The 19,847-nt window shown below is 43.5% G+C and overlaps 2 protein-coding genes across 2 annotated transcripts in view; one reads left to right on the forward strand and one right to left on the reverse strand.

Moving 5' to 3' along the window:
- The window catches only part of LOC102313124 (collagen alpha-1(XIV) chain), a 173,032-nt gene that overhangs the window by 18,306 nt on the left and 134,879 nt on the right, over positions 1–19,847 (reverse strand). Inside the window, exons 30-40 of the mRNA XM_042212952.1 lie at positions 18,116–18,239; positions 15,961–16,104; positions 15,658–15,822; positions 15,447–15,485; positions 14,224–14,362; positions 13,814–13,956; positions 13,463–13,572; positions 9,578–9,736; positions 6,592–6,669; positions 5,842–5,928; positions 4,562–4,615 (exon numbers count right to left, since the gene is read on the reverse strand). Of these exons, the coding sequence (XP_042068886.1) occupies positions 4,562–4,615; positions 5,842–5,928; positions 6,592–6,669; positions 9,578–9,736; positions 13,463–13,572; positions 13,814–13,956; positions 14,224–14,362; positions 15,447–15,485; positions 15,658–15,822; positions 15,961–16,104; positions 18,116–18,239 (1,242 nt within the window). The remainder of the gene's footprint in view (positions 1–4,561; positions 4,616–5,841; positions 5,929–6,591; positions 6,670–9,577; positions 9,737–13,462; positions 13,573–13,813; positions 13,957–14,223; positions 14,363–15,446; positions 15,486–15,657; positions 15,823–15,960; positions 16,105–18,115; positions 18,240–19,847) is intronic.
- Positions 1,503–4,466, forward strand: LOC102308983. The gene is made up of 7 exons (XM_005944785.3): positions 1,503–1,999; positions 2,189–2,296; positions 2,497–2,586; positions 2,686–2,778; positions 2,877–2,930; positions 3,052–3,194; positions 3,880–4,466. Exons 1-7 carry the CDS (start codon positions 1,876–1,878, stop codon positions 3,943–3,945), a joined length of 678 nt encoding a protein of 225 aa, XP_005944847.1. The 5' UTR covers positions 1,503–1,875; the 3' UTR covers positions 3,946–4,466.

The raw sequence follows: 19,847 nt of genomic DNA on the forward strand, positions 1-19,847 counted from the left end.
ACGACTCACGGACTGGTACCAGTCTGTGGCCCGGGGGTTGGGGACCGCTGATAATGTAGACCTGATCAGTGAAGCAGTGTCCACTCACTATGACTTCAGAGAGTGGAATAAACACAGTGGAGAGGTGTGGGGAGCTGCTTTCCACCTCTGTGGATTACAGTGGGTTAGAAAGACCACAAACATCAACAGATGATGTAATCTGCTGACTACAGCTGTTACGGGGTGAGGCAGGGTGCCCCCCACACAGGCTCAGGACCAACACAGGCAGGCTCACCTAGGGCCCGTTTAGGATCACAGCTTAGCGAGTGTGTGTTTGGCCTGTGGAACGACAAACGACACAGAAAGGCCTCAGACAGGAAGCCTGAACACAAATCCGTCAGCACTAAGCACCACACTCACAGGGCAGACCGTTTCTCAATGCTGGCACAACGACGCTGATATCTTCTGATAAAACACTGCCACCTAGTGTTGGAACCTTTAGTTACATTGTGCAATTACAGCTCCTTTAAGGAAGCCCAGACTCCTGTTCCTGTTTACTGCCTTATATTACAGACTAACACCAACACATAGCAAACACAAAATGACCCGCTCTACCAATTTCCATATAGTACAAAAGTTAGACTACAAAACTCAAGACAGAGAGAAAACAATCAGATCTGATCTTTTAAAGAGAGGATGGAGGAGCACGTGTCCTGCTCCGTGGGGGGTTTTCTGATACTTGGCCTTTAGGTCTCTGCTTAAGTTCTTCTGTTTCCATGGAAGCCTCAAGACCAGGAACTACTACTTTTATCCACGTGGTTCAGAATCTCTCTACACTATTAGAAACAGCAAGATGGAGACTGATAAGTTTCTTAGCAGCACCTTTACTCGCTGCACAGCTCAACATAAAAAAGAGCACTTCCTGTGTGCAGCCATCGTGATACTTCACTGGCAACTCAGAAGCCAGGAAATCTTGCACTCGGATAAATGCAGGAAAACCAACCAGGTGGAATCACTTATAACTGTATAAGTGTTATAATCACTAACTTATAACTGTTTGAATGTAACAGTGTAAACATTCAGTTAAGTAAACATGTAAATATCAAAACATGTAACCACCAAATAACTAACTCCTTAACCCTCATAAACACCTCTATGTGCACCAAATGACATCATTCTACTTCTACATTTTACATAATTAAAGAGACAGAGTGCTCTCTGGTATCTGGAGGGAAGAGTAACGATAGGAGCGAGCTAAGAGAAACAATGTTTCAATATTTTTGAAACATTGTTTCATTTATGAAAAAACAATACTTTTCATAAATGAAACAGTATTTTATAACTTCTCTCTCCTGAAAGACGTTTTGCATGACTGAAAAGCTGCTCGCACAGAATTTTCATAACAAAAGATTTTTACATACGACTGAAATGCAAGCGCGGTGTGGTGCTCATGTTTTCACAGTGAGCGGGGGAAATCTGGATCTTTATCTGATAGACGTTCAACACAGATGTGCTTTAAGACTCTGATGAACTCTGGTGAACAGACCTTCACTCGTTTTTATTCACCAAAATACCAAAAGTAACCATTTTAACAAAGTCAAAAAGAGTTTCATGACTCACAGCTGCATGTTTCTGTGACAAACACAACCTCTCTGTCATTAGTGTCCGAGTGGACACCTGCCTGAGGTCAGAGGATCGGAAGTGATACGTCAATGATTTCTTAGATCCTACACTTTAACTCACAGAGAGAGAGAGAGTGGCTGTAACAGCATTTATTAGAGTGTTTGTGTGTGCGGTTGTGTTTGTGGGTAGCTGTTACTTCCTTCATGCTCGTCTCTAAAAACAGCTGCGTGACAAAGACAGAAGCAGACGGACGAGACTTTTACTTCGCCCAAGATGTCCACAGGAAACCAACATGTGAGATACAGCAGAGGAGTCCGAGCGGACGGTGGAGAGAAAAACAAAGCGGAGATCGGAGAGCTTGAAGCCCACGCCACCAGGACTGGGTCACAGAAAACCAGTAAGCATGAATAAGTACACTCATGGCCTGGCAGTAAACGCAAATAAAACATGGATGATGTCTTATTTTAAACATGAAATAAATAAATGTGTCATACAGCAAACATCTGTCCTCGTACTGAGAAGAGCAGCTCATTTAAAAGTCCGCGTGCTGAACGAAGTATAGTTACTGCGCTTTTCATCTCTACAGGTCGACGTGCTCGAAAGAAACATTCAGCGAAGAGAAGAGACGTTCGAGTCATCGCTGCAGTGCTGGGAACGTTTCTTCTGCTCACGCTGACTTTGACAGGACTCCGCTGTGAGGGCCGACACGTGCTGCGCTGTTTACGATCAGTGTTCAGCATCCAGCAAACTGTTCTGGGAACGATGAGAACATTACAGCAACGCTCTCATCGTTCCCAGAGAAGTGCTGAACTTTTTAATGATTTCAAACTGTTAATTTAAAAAATAAACACACAAACGTTTGTTAAAGTTTCACATGAGCACGTTCCTCTGCAGATATCTCAGTGACCCTGCAGAGAGACGAGCTCAAAATAAAATTGGATGAATTAAATGAGGAAATGACCAAGTTGAAGAGCCAATGCTCAGGTAAGAGAGGAAAATCAAACTCACAGCCAGTGACAGCAGAGTTCACAGGCTGAAGAACAATTATTTCATAACAAGTTTTCTTTGGTTCTCCGTGTCCAGACTTCTCAGACTTCGAGAATCCAAACATAACTGATGGTTGGCCTGATTTTGGATTCCCAGATGATCGACCCGAGCGAAACGCAACTGAGAGAGGTTACAAAGCTTTTTTTTCCCCTCAGTAACTGAAACAACAGTGTTCATCTGCAGTTTGAAGCAGTTACTGCGTTTCACATTTTATTTCCTTTTTTAAGGCTCTTTCACAAACATCACTGAAGTGAACAACACCTCAAACGCGACTGAGAAAGGTTTTACACTTTCCCTAAAATGTGGAACACACAGAACTCAGAATGTTCATTTAAAGCCATTTTAACTGAGCAAAGACACGTGACAGGAGTTTGGAGTAAGAGGGTGTCGGTATGTTTTCAGGGAACGGCTGTCCTCCAGGATGGGTGAAGGTCGGCTGCAGCTGTTATTATGAATACATCATAGTGTCCGCTTTGCAGAAGAGCCAAGAAGACTGTGAGAAGAAGGGAGGAAACCTGATCGTTGTGAACAGCATCGAAAAACAGGTGAGTGCGTTTGTCTGAAGCAGCGTGACTTTAATAAAAACTAATCAAGAAGTTTAAATCTGCAATATGAAAAAAAGTGCAGAAAACTGTCCTCTGACGTCTCTGCAGTCACCCAGATAAAATCATGTTGAGCCAGAAAGGAAGTGAGCTTAGTACAAGCAGCAGCTGGTTCTTAAGCAACGGAAGAAAACTCAGATATGTAGGTGTCTATAAACACGAACGATGATGCCTCTGACTTTGTAATGACAGAAAACTGAACACCTTTGCTTTTGAAAGAAAAGCTAAAAGTCTGCAAGACATCACTGCAAGAGATGAATCTGACAAAGCATCAAATTAGAGCAGGTCACAAAGCAGCGCTGTGATAGTGGAACACGAGGCATGAAACACTAACTGTGCAGAGGTGGGCGTGCCCGGAGCTCTGAGGCTGTTCGAGGAAACTGAATCGTCGTATCTAAACCACAATCAGGCACAGCAACAGTGAGCACGCCATCAAGCGTGGCTCAAAACAGCAAGAGCCCAACCAGGAAATGACCTTTAACATGTAGGCTGTGCAGCGGAGCGCAGAGGGAGGAGTTGCATGAATATATTAATTATGCTCTGAAACTAACTCACTAATACATTTGTTGTCTTAACTGCATAAAACCTGAGTCGACACTTAGAAGCTTTCATATTTTTCTACACATAGAGAATACTGGAGGGCGAAATGCCTAAAGATGGCCTGCTGTGTGGCTCGGCGATTGCTCCGCCGTGACGGGAGGAGCTCATGAGAGCGGTCACATCAAGAACTCGCGTGTGTGTAAACCCGACAATTACTGAAAATATGGAAAGAAGCTATTTTTATTTTCCAATTTAATCGACTGATTGACCTCCCTGATGTTTATTTATCTGTGCGTTTGTTTCATGTTATTATCATCATTACTATTGTATTTATTTATTGTTTCTGCAGACAGCTCTTTCTGGAAAAAATGATTTGATTGAACTCTGTTTAAATTAGGGATTTAATAATAATAATAATAACTTTTGAAAAAATATCTATAAAAGTGTTTTTGTAAATTTATGTATACAGCTTTCTGCATCCTAATTCTTTTCAATCTATAAACTATTGCTGAAGTTATTAAACTGATCAGAAATGATTCTGCGTGTTTCTGAGTGTGAATAGTTGGGACGTGGGTGAGTTATATCGGCTCTGTCTCTTTAGGACGAGGATGAACACGAGCATGATGGATGTGTGTGTTTACTCTGAGAAACTGAATAAATGCGATTTCTTGATAACATCTGTTGATATTATTGATATTATTCAGCAACGTGCTGAAGGCGGGCCCATCGGACACAGCCGTGGTTTCTGATAGGCTAAACCAACAACTCACCACAGGGCCTGGCTCTCCACGTTCTCCTCTGGCTCCTCTGATTCCTGGGCCTCCCTGTTAGATACACAAACAGCAGGAGGTGCTTAGAAACACACGATTACCAGGTTTGCTGCTGAGGTTTGAAGGTGAGGACAGATGACTTTATAACCCACAAAGCTGACAGATGAGTCATGGTGCAAGAAAAAAGGTTTAATCTGCCAGGAAGTGAAAGTAAAAAAAAAGGAATTCCACTAAAGAAATGTAAACGGAACATAAAACAGGATGTTGGTGTTTTGTCCTGTTATTGGACTTTTGGGCGCTTGACACCAGAAGCGAGAGCCCGCTCGGGGCTCGCCTCCCCGCCTCACCGGGGAAGTGAAAAAACGATAAGAGTAGTGGTATTTCACCAGACGAGGATCGCTCCAGCGGGTGACTCGGCGGGTTGCCATGGCTCGAGAGGGCTGCCGGCCTCTCCGGAGCTCGCCGCCACTCACCGCGTCCGGGGAAAAAAACACCACGGCGCACGTGAGCCTCTCCCGGGAGCCACAAATGCTCTGCCCCACCCTCCACAAGGCGGAGGGGGTGCAAGACCATTTGAATATGACCTCAGATCAGACGAGACTTTTGTGACTGCATGAATGAATGGCTTTTATGGAGGGCCAGGAGTGACAAACTGAATGAATTAAATGTTTCATTAAATAATTAAAATTGGAATTCATTTATTAAATAAATATTTCAATAATTAATTAAATGTCCAGTCATTTAATTTAAAACATGTAATACATTACTTATTTATTTAAATTTTTATTTAATTATTGACTTTTGTATTTCATTGTTTATTGGCATTTTTAATGCATTCATTTTGTCACTCCTGGCCCTCCATATTTTGTGTGTGTTTAGTATATGGATAATGACAGGTCGGCAAAAAAGTCTCACTGTCGCTCTCTGCTGGTGAGAAATGAAATTGCATACTCTTTAAATACCAGGTGGTATATTAGAGTCATGGTGCTTTTGGCAGTGGTACAAAAAGTTACCCGTTTGGTGATTGTTCTTCACCATATCAAAGAAACATGTAATGTGAGTAAAATGTGAGGTGACAAAGTGCAGGAAAAATGATGTTTGTGTCATTGTTGTGATGCAGATGTGCGATCACGTTTGGTCGTTGTCCATGTTTCATTCAAGTAAGCAAGCAGACAATGAAATGCAATGCAGCAGAGGTGAGACTTGCCCAGTAACCAAAGTGTGTGTGTGTGTGTGTGTGTGTGTGTGTGTGTGTGTGTGTGTGTGTGTGTGTGTCTCACTGGTGGTCCAGCAGGGCCTGGAGGGCCTTTGCTGTCCTGGGTGCAGGTGCAGGCTTTAGGCAAGGCCGGGCAGTCTACCTCCTTCCTCTGGATGACCACAGCATGATGAGGATGACACAAAGAAAAAACAAAAGCAAATAAATAAATATAATAACAGAATAGAAAACAAAGAAAATGTAATGGCATGAATCGTGATTAAAAAAAACAAACCAAACAAGGTGGAAATATGACAAAGCTCTCCGTCTCAGATGTGAATTTCAGATATTTTCAGACTACAGTCACTGTGGCACACAGCAGTCAGTGACTGTCAGGTTCAGTCATGCTGCTACTTCACTACGTTCTGCTTGGAAACCTTCGGCCCCAGCAGTAAAGACCTCAGCCTGCACGACTGTGCAGAACACGTTAGCCACAGACGCCTGAGAGCAGCTGCTTCCCGACACACTCTGGTGTTGGTTTGGTGTCATGAAAAGATCCAAATAAAACCAGGCAGGCAGTTTAAGTCTAAACGACTGCTTTCAATGGTTTTACAGTGAAAATGGAAGCAAACATGACTCATTCTAACCCCGAATGCTATCAAGAAAATTACTGTAATGGAAAAATCTCTCTCTCAGTCTCAAATAGATTGAAACTGTCACCTTGGTGCAGGCAGTGCTAATAAACTGTGTGTAAATGAGCACTTAGGAGCTTCCAGGGCATCTCCTCCTGCTTTAAACAAGCAAACATCGAGACTGCTTCAGACTTTGACCTCACCAGACTGGGAAGTTCACAGCACTTGTCTCTGTTGGCCCACGAGGTGCTGCAGACGATATCAAAGTTCTGGAGCTGAAACTGCAGAGAAGGAGAGAAAGGAATGAAATCCACATCAGGTATGAACAACAGCCAATCAGCTGCCAGGTGTCTATGACAGAGAGAAACAGAGACACACCTACTAATAGGGTGGAAGGACCCTGGCCTGCCACAGAACCCACACAGGTCCACATAAAGCTGATTCCAACCCACAGACTTATCAATGTGAGGCGACAGTGACAGTGACCACTGCACCACAAACAGCTAACACGGGTCTGCAAGCAGCCAAACTCACACAGGGGCACAAATGATAAACACATGACTGAACAGAGACGCACTGAGAACTGCAGGTAGTTCAAAGCACGGCTGGATCAGGACGTCAGTGAGGATCAATAAAAGCTAATTATGATCAGCTGATGGGACTCAGCAGGCATTTTTATTTTACCTGGCACATAAAAAGCTGCTGATGACTCACTGCAACTAATCACTAATAAATCACTCATTTTGGTGCTGAGCATGTGTGGCTTTTCACCATAATCCTGTATTGCACCCATAAAGAAAGGGAAGATCACCCCAGTTTACACCTTCCTTTGAATCTTTTCAAATGCCTGTTCTCTGCTTGTCTAATTAAGTGTGGAGAATTTGGAGGTGTAAAATGAGAGCATTGGTCAGGGCCACCCTACGATTCACGGGCTTTAAAGCACAGCGTCTGCATCTTGTCTTGGATTGTGGGAAATAGTTAAAAAACCAGAGTCGAACACATTTAAACGCTCGTGGAGGCCAAAATCCATAAAACTGTTTGAACTTTGAGGCCAGAAAGTGTCCTTTTTTCTAATCTTCTAAGAACAGAAGTAATCTTGTGATGGTTGTTTGCTGCTACCTGCAAAAACCTGCCGATGCTTCATTCTGCAAACTTCACTGTAAACACGTACGATCCAAAACAGCAGCTGTGCCGATGCCATGAAGCTGAGTTTAATACGAGTGTAAAACTGAACCTGTCAATCAAAGTTGTTGGGCTCCGCCCTCCAAACTGCCAAAAGTCAGAGTGAGGTGAGCGAGCAGAGCTGCCTGCGAGAGCGGGAGTGTGTGGCAGCGCCTGGCGTCGTGTGTGCGAGGGCTTCTTTGTGCGTTTGGCTGCTGAATCATAGCGGGTCTGAATGCACGCACAAGGAATTTTGCATGAGTGAAAATGAAAAGCTGCGCCTTATCTCACTGCCATTTTGACACCAGTATAAATCCGTACTCGATTGCTTCGTTTTGGGCGCTGACACGGCCGTGCCTGGCGGGGAAATAAAATAAATAAGTAAATAATTACGCTGCTTATTTGACACAAACGCTTGAGTTTTGCAGCTTCGGAGCAAAGTCGGCGTTGCACGTTTTCTCTTCAAAGGGAGATCAAACAATCAGACACGGCCTCTGTGCCGCCGCTATTTCTGAAGGAGAGGCCGGAAATTGATTTGTTTGCATTGATACAACTGCTCGAGGAAAGATGGAGAAAAAAAGAGTGAACAAAGTGCAGCACGCATGTGATGAAACCCCGAGTGTTAGAATTCATGTATCACATGTGCAGTAAACCACAGGAAGGCTGACAGTGGTGGATTTGGGTCTGAGGAGGGCATGACGTGCACCCATACTCTGTCCCCGGGTGTAGGCCTGTTCCAGGGGTTGGCAGCCTGCGGCTCTTTAGTGCTTATACTGCGGCTCCGCGTGGTTTGGGAAAATAAATTGCGATACTGAAATAAAAATAAAACTATTTTTTAAGCGTCACACTCGTGGAAGCCGGTGTCCCCGCCTAAATGCCTGCATTTATGGAGACTTTCAACCCCAGGTAGGTCAGTTATGGATCTTCGGATCCACATTATGTCAGCAGCTCCACTGTGAACTGTGTTAAAACAAACACGCCTCACAGACGACAGCTTACAGTCCTGCGTAAGGATGAAAGCCCCGACCTGCAGACGCTGTGCGCAGAGGTTCAGGAGCAGAAGTCCCGTTGTAAACATGTCACAGCAGACCCCACGATGTTTGCATGAACGCGCTTTACAGCATCTCTTTATTGACCACTTTTCTCACACGGTTGCTGTACGCACACAGCCGGCTGTAGCGTTTCAGCCCACAGCCCGACACACACCAACAACAACAACGGCATAGATGGCACAGACGTTAAGGCGGCGAGGCGTGATTGTGGGTGCTGCTCAGGTGCGTCCTCCTCCCCTGCAGTGGCGCTGCAGACCACGCCCTGCCCGCCACACATTAACCAGGTAAAATACATATTTAGGCAGAATTTTGCAAATATCTATTTTTCTTGTAATTTTTTAGCAGCATAGAGCTTTATTTCCAATAACTTTTTAAAAGTCAGGTCAAGGCTCCAAAAGCCCAAAGGCGATATGAGGCTGGCTCACAACAGTTTTCGTTTGCTACTTTTTCAGCAGCTAAATGTTTGTTTTGTCACAACAGTTCAGATGCATTTAACCATTAGTAATGAATTTTATTCTCTGGTTTGCTCCCACAGTGCATCTTTGTCTGCCCCATTGTGAGCCGGGTTCAGCTGGAGGTTTCTTCCTGTTTAAAGGGAGTTCGTCCTTCCAGCTGTCACCAAGTGCTGCTCACAGGGAGTCATCTGATTGTTTGGGGTTTTCTCTGACTTACTGCAGGGTCCTTAAATGTAACTGAATGAGATTTACTCTGACATTTATTCTGGGCTCACATAAAAGGCCGAAACACGCAGAAACATTTTGATATTTCATTTTTATAGCAGACTAACGTCCACGATGTGTGGACTGGTTCTTATATTTGAGCACTCAAAGTGTTTCCAACACTCACTATTTCATGGACTCATCAGGGGTTCGGTATTTTGCCCGAGGACACTTCAACATGCAGACTAGAGGGAGCAGGGGCTCAAACCAGCAGCTTCCTTTGCAGTTCACAGTATTTGTGTGCGTGCTGCTCTCACCGGTGCAGAGTTGTCCTTGTTCCCTCGGGAGCGGACCATCCTACCGAGAACCTCCAGCCCATCAGTGCTGATGTTTCCTGCTGCGTTGACGGTCTTCTCAGACACCATCTTGCAGTCAATGAACACTTTGGCGCTCGTCTTACTGATGGCGAGGTGAAGCTGCAGAGAAGGAAGAGATACAGCCACTCGTTTAAAGTTTTAGAGGTCCAAACATGAATGCAAAACAAGTGATAAATGCTGTTAATAAAGACGCAATTAATATTAATATCTGTGATGATTATGACTCCTCACAAACATCAGCAGCATTTAGAAGCCCTGCAGACGTCTCGGCCTGCAGAAAGTAGGAGAACAGCGCCCTCTTCCTGTGAAGCCGTAACATGACCGAGCTGTTCTTCATGTTTGTCAGTGCGGTGCTCACACACTGACACAGGAACAGCTGAATAACACCGAGCACCAACAGTGCACAAACATTAAACACACAAGAACAGCTCAAAGGATTTAACATTACAGCTCAGACTGCTGGGAGACCTCGCACGACTTCTCTCTTACTTCACATGTGAACTTATTTATGGTCTTTTCTTTTCTCCTTCCTCTCAGTCACCAGTCCAGGCACAGGCCTGTCCTCTTTCAGCCGTTTTCTTTCTGTCAAAGAGGATTTTTGACCTTTGCACCTTCACCAAGGGAGGCTAAAAAGCCCCACAGAACAGGAACAGAATATCACAGAGTACAACTATATTTGAACTGTTTCCAGCACTTATATAATTAAATTATTATTATTATTAAATTGCATTTAAATGTGCATTAAAACACACAGCAGCTAATAAACTGTTTTAATAAGGTTAAAAAAGAACTGAAGGATATTTGGCTGGAATAAAATAATGCAATGAGCCACATCCAATTAATTTAATGTTAAAGGAAAAACACCCCACAGGGAGCACATTGCACTGTTCCCACAGGACGGTGTTACAGCAGCTGCACAGCCTGAGCTGGAACTGGGACACAAACCAGCAGAGTAGACTGAGACTAAGATTATCTCACTGAGTGACATCACTATTTATAATCACACACACACACACACACACACACACACACACACACACACACAGGTATTACTGTCACCATCACGGACAGTCGAGAGCTGAACTGCGAGGCGGATAAAACGCCGCCCGTCTCCTCCGAGTGGCTCCTCGACACCATTACCCCTCCTCTCCCAATATCGCAGCAGACCACCAGGCTGCCGTCAGCGACTCTGCTGGTTTCACAGCAGCAGTACACACAAATGCACACACACTAACACACCTTGAAACCCCACTGACCTCCGTCTGTAAGTGCACTGTTGTGCGTTGGTGAAAGTGATGCGGTTTACAGAGAAGCTGTTTTTGGACCATCCGAGTTGTTTGTTCGTGTTTCGCTACTTTTGAAAAGTGCAAATTAAACTGTTAAAAGGGTCTATGTTTATCCTGGCAGAGCGAACACTGAAAATGCTAAACATACGCATGCTGCTATAAAGACAACAGGCTGTAAACCCAAAAAGTCTGCTCTGTAATTTGAGTTTCTATATGCCTGCATCAAATTGTGACACGTACGCACGGATGAAGAAATGTTTCTATTTTCTCCGACAGCTGGAGACGAACGTTTGTGAAGCCTTCAAAGCTCCTGTAATAACCTGGATCACAGGAGATAAACACACTATTTTACTTTTAGGTGGGATCTTAATGTTGGATGAAATACTTTTCTGGCTGCTTTGCATCCTCAGATAATTATAGTCTGCAAAATTATGGGTTGAAAAAAATGATTATAATAATTCAGATTACTAATGCCTGCAAAAGTCAGATTCATTTCCACTGCAGAAATCAATCTGCGGTTCTTTGACAGTTTGATGTCTACTTTGGTTAATGTTGTGTTGCATTTGGAATTAAACATTAAATTTAATGTTAATACAGCGAGAAAGTGAGAAGGAAGTCACCGCAGCTGAAGAGCTGAACGTGTTGCACTGAAGCTAACATGCGTTTTATATTTGGAAGGACGGGACTAGAATTTCTACACATCCCTAACTTCCTAATAATAATAATGATAATAATAATGATGATGATGAAACAAGAGCAACTGCAGACCTTTCTTCATACTGCATGATGATGTCACTAACATCCAGATGTTCAAGAACAGGAAACCAGTGAGGGCAGCCAATCAGAAGAAAGGGATCTTTAAGTGGGCGGTCTTAAAGAGATAGAACCTAAAACCTTTTTTTTGGAACATGTAAACCAGGTTTAAAGCTGTGGATGCCCACATGTGTGTGCAGTGTAGATGTTCAGTCATGTTTCCAAATGTCCGTTTTTTAGCCACTACAACACATCACATCCTGCGTTTGTCAAATAACTGAGAAAAAGTTTAAGAAAAAGTGAACTTGAGAACTTACAGGAGACTTTTTTAATCTTCAAAGTACTTAAAAGCAGGATAATTGCCAAACTCTGATCCATAATCACAGAGTCCTATACAAATGTCACACAGACTTGTCAGGTAGGCGCTGCAGATGCTGGTCTAGGATTTAAAAATGTATGCAGAGGCAGACGCGCACACACATGCAGAGCAAGCAGAACAAAGGGTGAAAAGGTAAGGAGGATAAGCTCTGCTGACAGCGCGCAGACAGCAGATCAGTCAGCGTCCCTCGGCTCTGACACGCCGACAAAAACACAACACGACTGCAAGCAGGTTCAGGCTCGGGGCATGACTCGACTACAGTACGCCTGTCAGGACTTCCACTACTGTCACACTGCTCGACAGGGCCTCACGTGGCAGAGGAACGAGTGCAGGGAGGGAAGGAGGGAAAGGACCGGAGCTTGTCAATAGAAACCTGTGAAGCTGTCAGTCAACAAACCAGAGGAAAAACATCTATATAATTTTAATCAATCCACTGCATAAGAACACCAATAAGACTTAAAGAAGGGAAAGTTTCTCAGCATGTTTGACCACCTACAATCATCACCTCCAAACTACAGCCAGGCTACTAACATCTTCTAGCAAGTACACTGGCCCCCAGTAGATTAACATACAGAGCGGTAGATGACCAGGCCCCCAGATTATTAATCCAAACTCCTCATAAAATACACAGCAGCTCGTTGCCTCTGCTCACAGGCTCAGAGTTTGTTGGAGCAAAGGGGGCGGAGCCTTTCAGTCTGTGGACCAGTTTACCACCACAGCTGCGATTGGTTGACTCTGTGGAATCCTTTAGAAAGCAGATAAAACCTTTTCTGTTCAAACAAGCCTTCAGTTGATCAACGCTTTTAAACATTTAACCCTTTCTATTGCTTATATTTTCCATTTTATCACTTAACCTGTTTATTTCACCCTTCATGCTCAGCGCTCTGTGACTGCCTGTCTATGAAAAGCGCTTAATAAATAAACTTTACTTACTTAAAATCTCAGTAAAATATTACCGGACCTGTATTGCTTCAAACACTTCCACCAACACGTTTTCCCTCTTGGACGCATCACAAACTATTTCTTGCATCTGCTTTGTTTTTACATGTTCCTTTGTCAGCGGGTTCGGTTTACCTTCAACGTGTGATTGCAGCCTGCAGGACCTCCCACACCTGCACGCAGCTGTATTTAGCTATCAAAGGAGCTTCCATCAGGCCACAGACTGTATGTTAATGTGCAGGACAGACAGACATTGTCCCAGCTTCCACTGGTCTTCACTGTGTTTTTTATATTAATTATAAAATATTTTGCTTGTATGATTTCTGCTGACTGTACAACAACTATGTCACACATCATCTTGGTAAATATTTAAGGGTTAAAGTTCAAATTATTCTCTAGCCTGTCAGCAGACGATCAATCATCCATGTGTCAGGCAAACAGACAGCGGAGGTCGGGTGTGATTCTGACCTTGTGGAAGTTTCCAAAGAAGAGCTTCTTTATTTCCGGCCCCTCGAAGGTGACCGTCTGAAACTCTCCTTTAAAGTCATTGTTAAAAAACGTCAGAGTTTTTCCTCCATCTGCAGGAAGAAACATGAGAATTAAAAAAACATAAATCAACAAATAAAACACAACATTTATAAGAAGCAACAATCTTGTTCAGAATTTTAACTCGAGTTTAACAGAAGTAGAACAGCAGCTTGCACTGCACCCGACTCTCCTTTTCATTAACATCAGGCAAATATGCTGTGTTCACTGATTTACTTTGGTAGGTTTGAGTCTAGAAATAAAGTGGAAACAAATAAACACGTCTCAGCTCACTGTCCAGGATGACGCCCACTAGAGGTTCGTTGTTCTTGTTGAGGATCTCCCAGAGCGCAAAAGGCTCCTCGGGAGTGTCGGCCAGCAGCCTGAACAGCAGGGTGATGGTGTAGTCAGAAGGCAGCCCCTCAGGATGGATGTACCTGTGAGCCAGGGTGAAAACATCAGAGCCGGGTAAACGTCCTCATTGGTGATGTCTCTTTTAGGTCAAACAGTGAGGGTTATGGGCTCTGGATGCTGATACTCAGCTGGTGAAATCAAAGCTTGCTTCTCCTTCCAGAAGCTATTTGCTGCACTTTCATCTGTCTTTGAAAAACATGCTATGATGTCTTTTCCATCAAGGTGCAGCAGTGAAGCTTCCAATAAATAAGGTGCTATTTTTATGAGCGTGGAGACTGTGTCCTGTGTACCTGGTTGGCTGTGCCAGCAGCGCGTCGCTGTGCAGGTGGAAACAGGGGAACGTGTTAAAGGTGCCGGGTACCATGGAAACGCCAGACATGCTGCTGTACCGATTCTCCACGAGCCCGAACAGCTCCATCATGCGAAAGCCTGATGACACAAGGAGCAATTATCACCTGTTGTAACCATTTCAATGAGTTCTCAACAAGTTGCAACAAGCAGAAAAACAGCAAAAAAGCTCAGGAAGTATTTGTACATTTGTAAGTAAAGAAATATAGAGCTGCAGAAAAAGCAGTCCAGACATACAAGACATGACAGCAGGATACAAGATATTTAATTCAGCCAATCATTTTAAACATACCAGTTTTCACCAGTATAGAGGGCCAAAACTGCCAAAAATAAAAATAATTACAAGGAAATAACAAAGTGACTCAATAATATAATATAATACAAACATGTGCCAACTGTGAAATCTGGGGCTGATGATGATGTTTGAATAACAAATAGCTTAATATCTTTTATTCAGCTGTTGTTGCTGTTTGTCAGAGCTCTTCATTATAAAACATATCTGCCCTGTTCTGTCTTTCAGAGCTTCAATTCGCCCAGCAAGATATTGATGTGATACCACAGATGTCTCTGTCAACAGTAAACACCATCTGTTAAATACTGGCCCTTACTCATATTCAGCAAATGTATTGCTGCATTTTTAATGAACATAAATGCAGCAAAAACCAATAGAAATCTATTTATTCATGTCAGATAAACAGATACCATTTAATTTGATTTTGCATTTATTCAAAACACACAAAAAGAGGATATGTAAATTATGCTATTAAAATAAAACAAATAACTAAAATGTATTAAAACGAAAAGAAAAAATACAGAAGAAATAAAACAGAGCAACAGCTTATTCTGAAAAGTTAAATATAATAAAAAAAAGAATGATATGTTGATGATTAATGACATTTTGATGAAGAACATTCTCAGTTGTTTAAGTTATTTGTTTGTACATGTGTTGGCAGTGTTGGCTCTCCATACTGTTTGAAATGAAGGGTTAGAGCTTTAACATTATTGTGTTCATCCAAACACATTAAAGCCACAGCTCACACTTGATTTATATTCTGTTTCCTATTTGAAGTTATTCTGTAAGCACTCATAACTGAGACACGTGGACACATGGACACGTGGACACGTGGACACAGCAGGCTGGCTGCAGTAGCGCTCCAGCTCTTACCTGGCATCGTGCTGCCACTCATCGGTACAGCCGGACACGCTGGGAAAGGCAAAAAGTGAGTCTGATGACAAATATTTAAAAACCACCACATTCAACCATTTCTATTAATGTACGGAAAAAGCACCACATGTTGTATAATTTACTCTATAATGTCCAGTGCAGGGATCTCTTCAGGATTACATTTAGCTCTAACGTCAGGTCAGGGACTCACTGGCAGTTGCAGCTTCACACACAAAGGTCACCAGCTTCTCTTCAATCTTCTTGAAGGCGTCCAGGTCATCCACAAAGAAGACGTGCCTGTCACTGGGTTTACTGGCGATGCTCACCAGCTCCCCGTAGTCAGCATCAGCGAAGCCAATGGCAAACACGATGTAACCTTTGATGGGAATTCAGAGAGAGAAAGATCCATGTCTCCAACTGCAGGAAAACTGGAGGAGCAGATGAAGTTTGGCCTTCCAGTAACACAGACCGCAGCTCTAGGCCTTCTTCAGAGCTTCACACAGAAACAACTGACCTTCCATCTGCATCTCTTTGGAGACTTTGTTGACGTCATCCTGAGATCGACCGTCAGTGAGCACCACGAGGACTTTGGGGATTCCTCTCCTCGCTCCCGCCTCCTCTGTGAAGATGTTTTTCTTCACGTGCTGGATGGCTCGACCTGAGTGAGCAGACAGAGCAACCATCTCCAATAACTCCAAATATTCTACTTTTACAGCAATTTTTTAGCTTCGTATTCTCAGTAGTTGAGAAACGGCAGCAGACGAGTTATTTGAAACAACATGTCTATTACCAGAGGATTTTTTTATTATGCTGATTTGACTTCACACCATCTGTTCTGGTTAAAAAAGTCATTAGCGGAGCTGCAGGTCTGTCACAGCGGACTTGGCAGTGATGGGAAATCAAAATTAATCAATTTTCAGCTGCAGACATTATTCTGAGAGGAAGTCAGAAAATCCTGCAGCACCATCAGCTTCAGAGGATCCCCGTTTACAGAGTTAACTATTAAAAACATGAAAGAAAGGAAGCGCAAGGGTTTGTACGACAAACTTGACACGATCAGTTAATTTCAAATTTCATGCTAATTATTCATCAGTGCAGGATGAAGATCTGACTCCAAACTGTAGCATTAATCGTGATGAAAGGACACGATTATTGATGCATGCCCTGCTGATGTACAGGACATCAGAGAGTGTTGCATCAGAGCGTCCCACCAGGGAAATCACATCACAAGTTTCACTGAATGTGTGAAGAGAATTCATGTTTCTGCAGCAGCTGGAGGACCAGCTCAACATCTAAGGCTGCCCCCCCCCACTCTGCAGAGCCACTGCGCTGCAGGCTCAGACACCCCCCAGACACCCGGGACCCCCGACTTACTCACACTCTTCAACTATGATCAAATTTTACACATTACTACCAACAGTTACCATCACATATTAATATTTAGATGTTTATTTGAATGTTTCTGTTCTTTTCATGCCTTATAAATGTGCTCATACAGGCTCATGTGGTTTTTCCACTGCTTAATATTTGTTTCATAGGCTTTAATATTCATTTCATTTTGCAGAATTAACAAAGCAACGGCCAACATAATGAACAATGATGAAGATGACTATATTTTTAGTAGTATTATTATGTCTATTTTTGTTATATATTGTGATTATAAGCTGTTTCTTGACTTGTGTCTTCTTCTTTGGTGTTTGGTCATGACGTTTCCCGGCGCCGCGTCTTCATGTTGCTTAAGAATCAGGAAACTCTGGAACTAGTGCACTTTATGTCTTTAGTGCATAAATGGAAAAACCCCATAAAGTCATATAATGATCATCTACTGAGCCTCTTTTGTCTCTTTTCTGTATATTTACTCAGACCCACACCTTAAACCACAGCTTGACTGAGTCATTAACAAATCCATGAGCACCTGCCTGGATGTGAGGCTGCTGCACGGCCGTTAGTACATCCAGAGATCAGACGTTTTCTAGGCCTCTGGAAACAACAGAAAGCACATTGCTAATTGCAACGCGGCGATCCCAGAAACTGTTGCTTCCTGTGAGAAACGGAGGATTAGTGTTTTACAGCAACGCATCAGCAGTGGGAGAATTCCTCCCCACCGGTGACGCTGTTACAAATCTATTCTCCTCAGTCTCATCCCTGTAGGAGAAACCGCCCGCGCTGCTTTGTAAACAGCGATTAATGACTCTCACTGCTTCCCTGCAGACTTCCTCTCATCGCACACACACACATCCATGAATAAGACTATGCATGAACACGCTCGACTTGCACACACGCATGTTGCCACAGAGCCGAGAGGACAACACACTTTTCCACAGTGATTTAATTTTCTGTTTGCGGTCGCCTCCTGCTCAGTAGCATTGATAACGTCACGAGGGAGTTGTGTTTGAGCGTGTGCACGTTACACTGTGGATTTGTCTCGACCAGGCGTCTTTCTCAGATTTAGAGATTATTTCTGCCGCGGTAAAGACGGATTGGATCTGTCACAGTCGCACAGCTTGTATACATTCGTACACTGTATCGCACCGGCTTCAAGCACGCACGCCAACATCTGTCATCCTGAAACTCTAGCAGACTCCAGCAGCACGCTCGTCCAGCGTCAGTGACTCATACGCAGTGCTTTCACAGAAAAGCAGCAACCTGCATGCTGTGCGCGTCCTCACCTGTCTTAGTGTTTCCTCCTTTGTAGGAGATCTTGTTGATGGCGTCCAGCAGACCCTCCTTGTCACTGTAGGAGTTCAGCTTAAACTCTGTCCGGGCATCGTCGCTGAACTGGGCAATAGCCACCTGTCACAAAACACATGAACGTAGCTAATAAACCAAAAGAGGAAGTAGGCCACTGTTAGGTGAAGGAGACGAGGGTTAGGAGGAGACTACGAGAAGAAGCACCGTCACAGAATACAGAAAAGCTGATCTCCATGAATCCTCCTTTTAGACTCGAATGGGGTCATCCTTTAGAAAGTGAACATCATGTTTGTACTACTTTTATACAACCGTGATTCTATTTGAAACCAGATTCAGCATCACTACACGTGATCAGCATCACAGCCCGGGCTGGTACAGAGCGACTGCAACGACCACAAAGAGCAGAGAAGGATAATGATGCCCAGGATGGAGACGGAGGAGGGTTACACCGCTGCAACGAGAGCCTCGATCCTCCCGTCAAAATCATTCCTAACGAGTCAGGTTATTACTGGACAGGTCTTTAAGAATTATTACATTTAAAAACTATGAAAAATGGAGGATAGAGTTTTGTTTTCAATAATAAAGTACGAGATAATACGGGCGGGTGATACGCCTGCAGCGGGCAAAGAGTCAGGCTGTGTAAGATGGGATGATTTAAAACAGTGAGGTACATTAACCCCACGCTATATATTTTTAAGCAATTATTTTTTGTTTGTTTGAACTCAAAACGTTTGTATTCCTTCTCCATCTGTTCCTGCTTGAACCTGCTGTGGGTGGCTGTGTGCTGCTGCTCGCTGCCTCAGGTACAGGAATCAGTGAGTTGGGTGGAGCACTCAGCGAGCTCTTGGCCAGCACCAGTGGATCAGTCTGGCAGTGTGCTTGAGCTGCTAGTGAGAGCCTGTTTAACCCTCTTTAGGGCAGATTTGATTTTTTCAGTTACTTTGATCGACATCCAGGTTGTTGTTCAGTTTAGACTGCTTCATAAAATCATGCTGACGTTCATATTTATCTTCTGCTTTGTTTACTTTGTCACATACACGCTTGTTCTACAGTATATCACAGCATTTAAAGACAGTATGTACAATGTTCTCTAAAGCTCAGACAAACTGAGCCGATACTTGATGCCACTGTGACTGAACGGAGCTGAACGGGGGGGAAAGAGGAGCACTGACAGACACGTGAGCAGCTGTAACACAGAGCGTGCAGATGAGCTGTTTCATGAGTGAAGTGGGCTGTGGCCACCTGGGAGACCACTCAGGAACATTCTTTATTTGTAAATAACAAAAAATCTAAATGAGAGCAGCTTACAGGAAACTTGGCGCTGGTGCTGATTCGCTACACCGAGACTCTGAACACAGGAGTGAAAAAGAGGTTTAGCTCAACTGGGAGAAAACTGCTGTATGTAAACAGTTTGTTCTCTTTCTCTAGTTTGTCCTGGAAAGTTTCCCTTTTCTTTGCATCTACGGTGCATCAGACGCTCCTACAGATGACGGGGAAACTCATTTAGATGAAGAGGTCCGAGCGAGGCCAAAGAAACAACCACGAGAAATCAAATCTTTAAGATTAAAGATTTTTTACAATTGAATTACCCAGGAGGCCGCTCTGTGCACGTGGTAGTCTTATTCCTGCCACGTCCCACAATAGTGAAGATATGACTCAAGATAAATCAAATGTGATCTGGTAAGAAGAAAATTCATAGCGCGCGGTCTT

This window comes from Haplochromis burtoni, unplaced genomic scaffold, assembly GCF_018398535.1.
Source record: "Haplochromis burtoni strain Fernald_Lab_line unplaced genomic scaffold, NCSU_Asbu1 Contig_402, whole genome shotgun sequence".
Taxonomy (NCBI): domain Eukaryota; kingdom Metazoa; phylum Chordata; class Actinopteri; order Cichliformes; family Cichlidae; genus Haplochromis; species Haplochromis burtoni.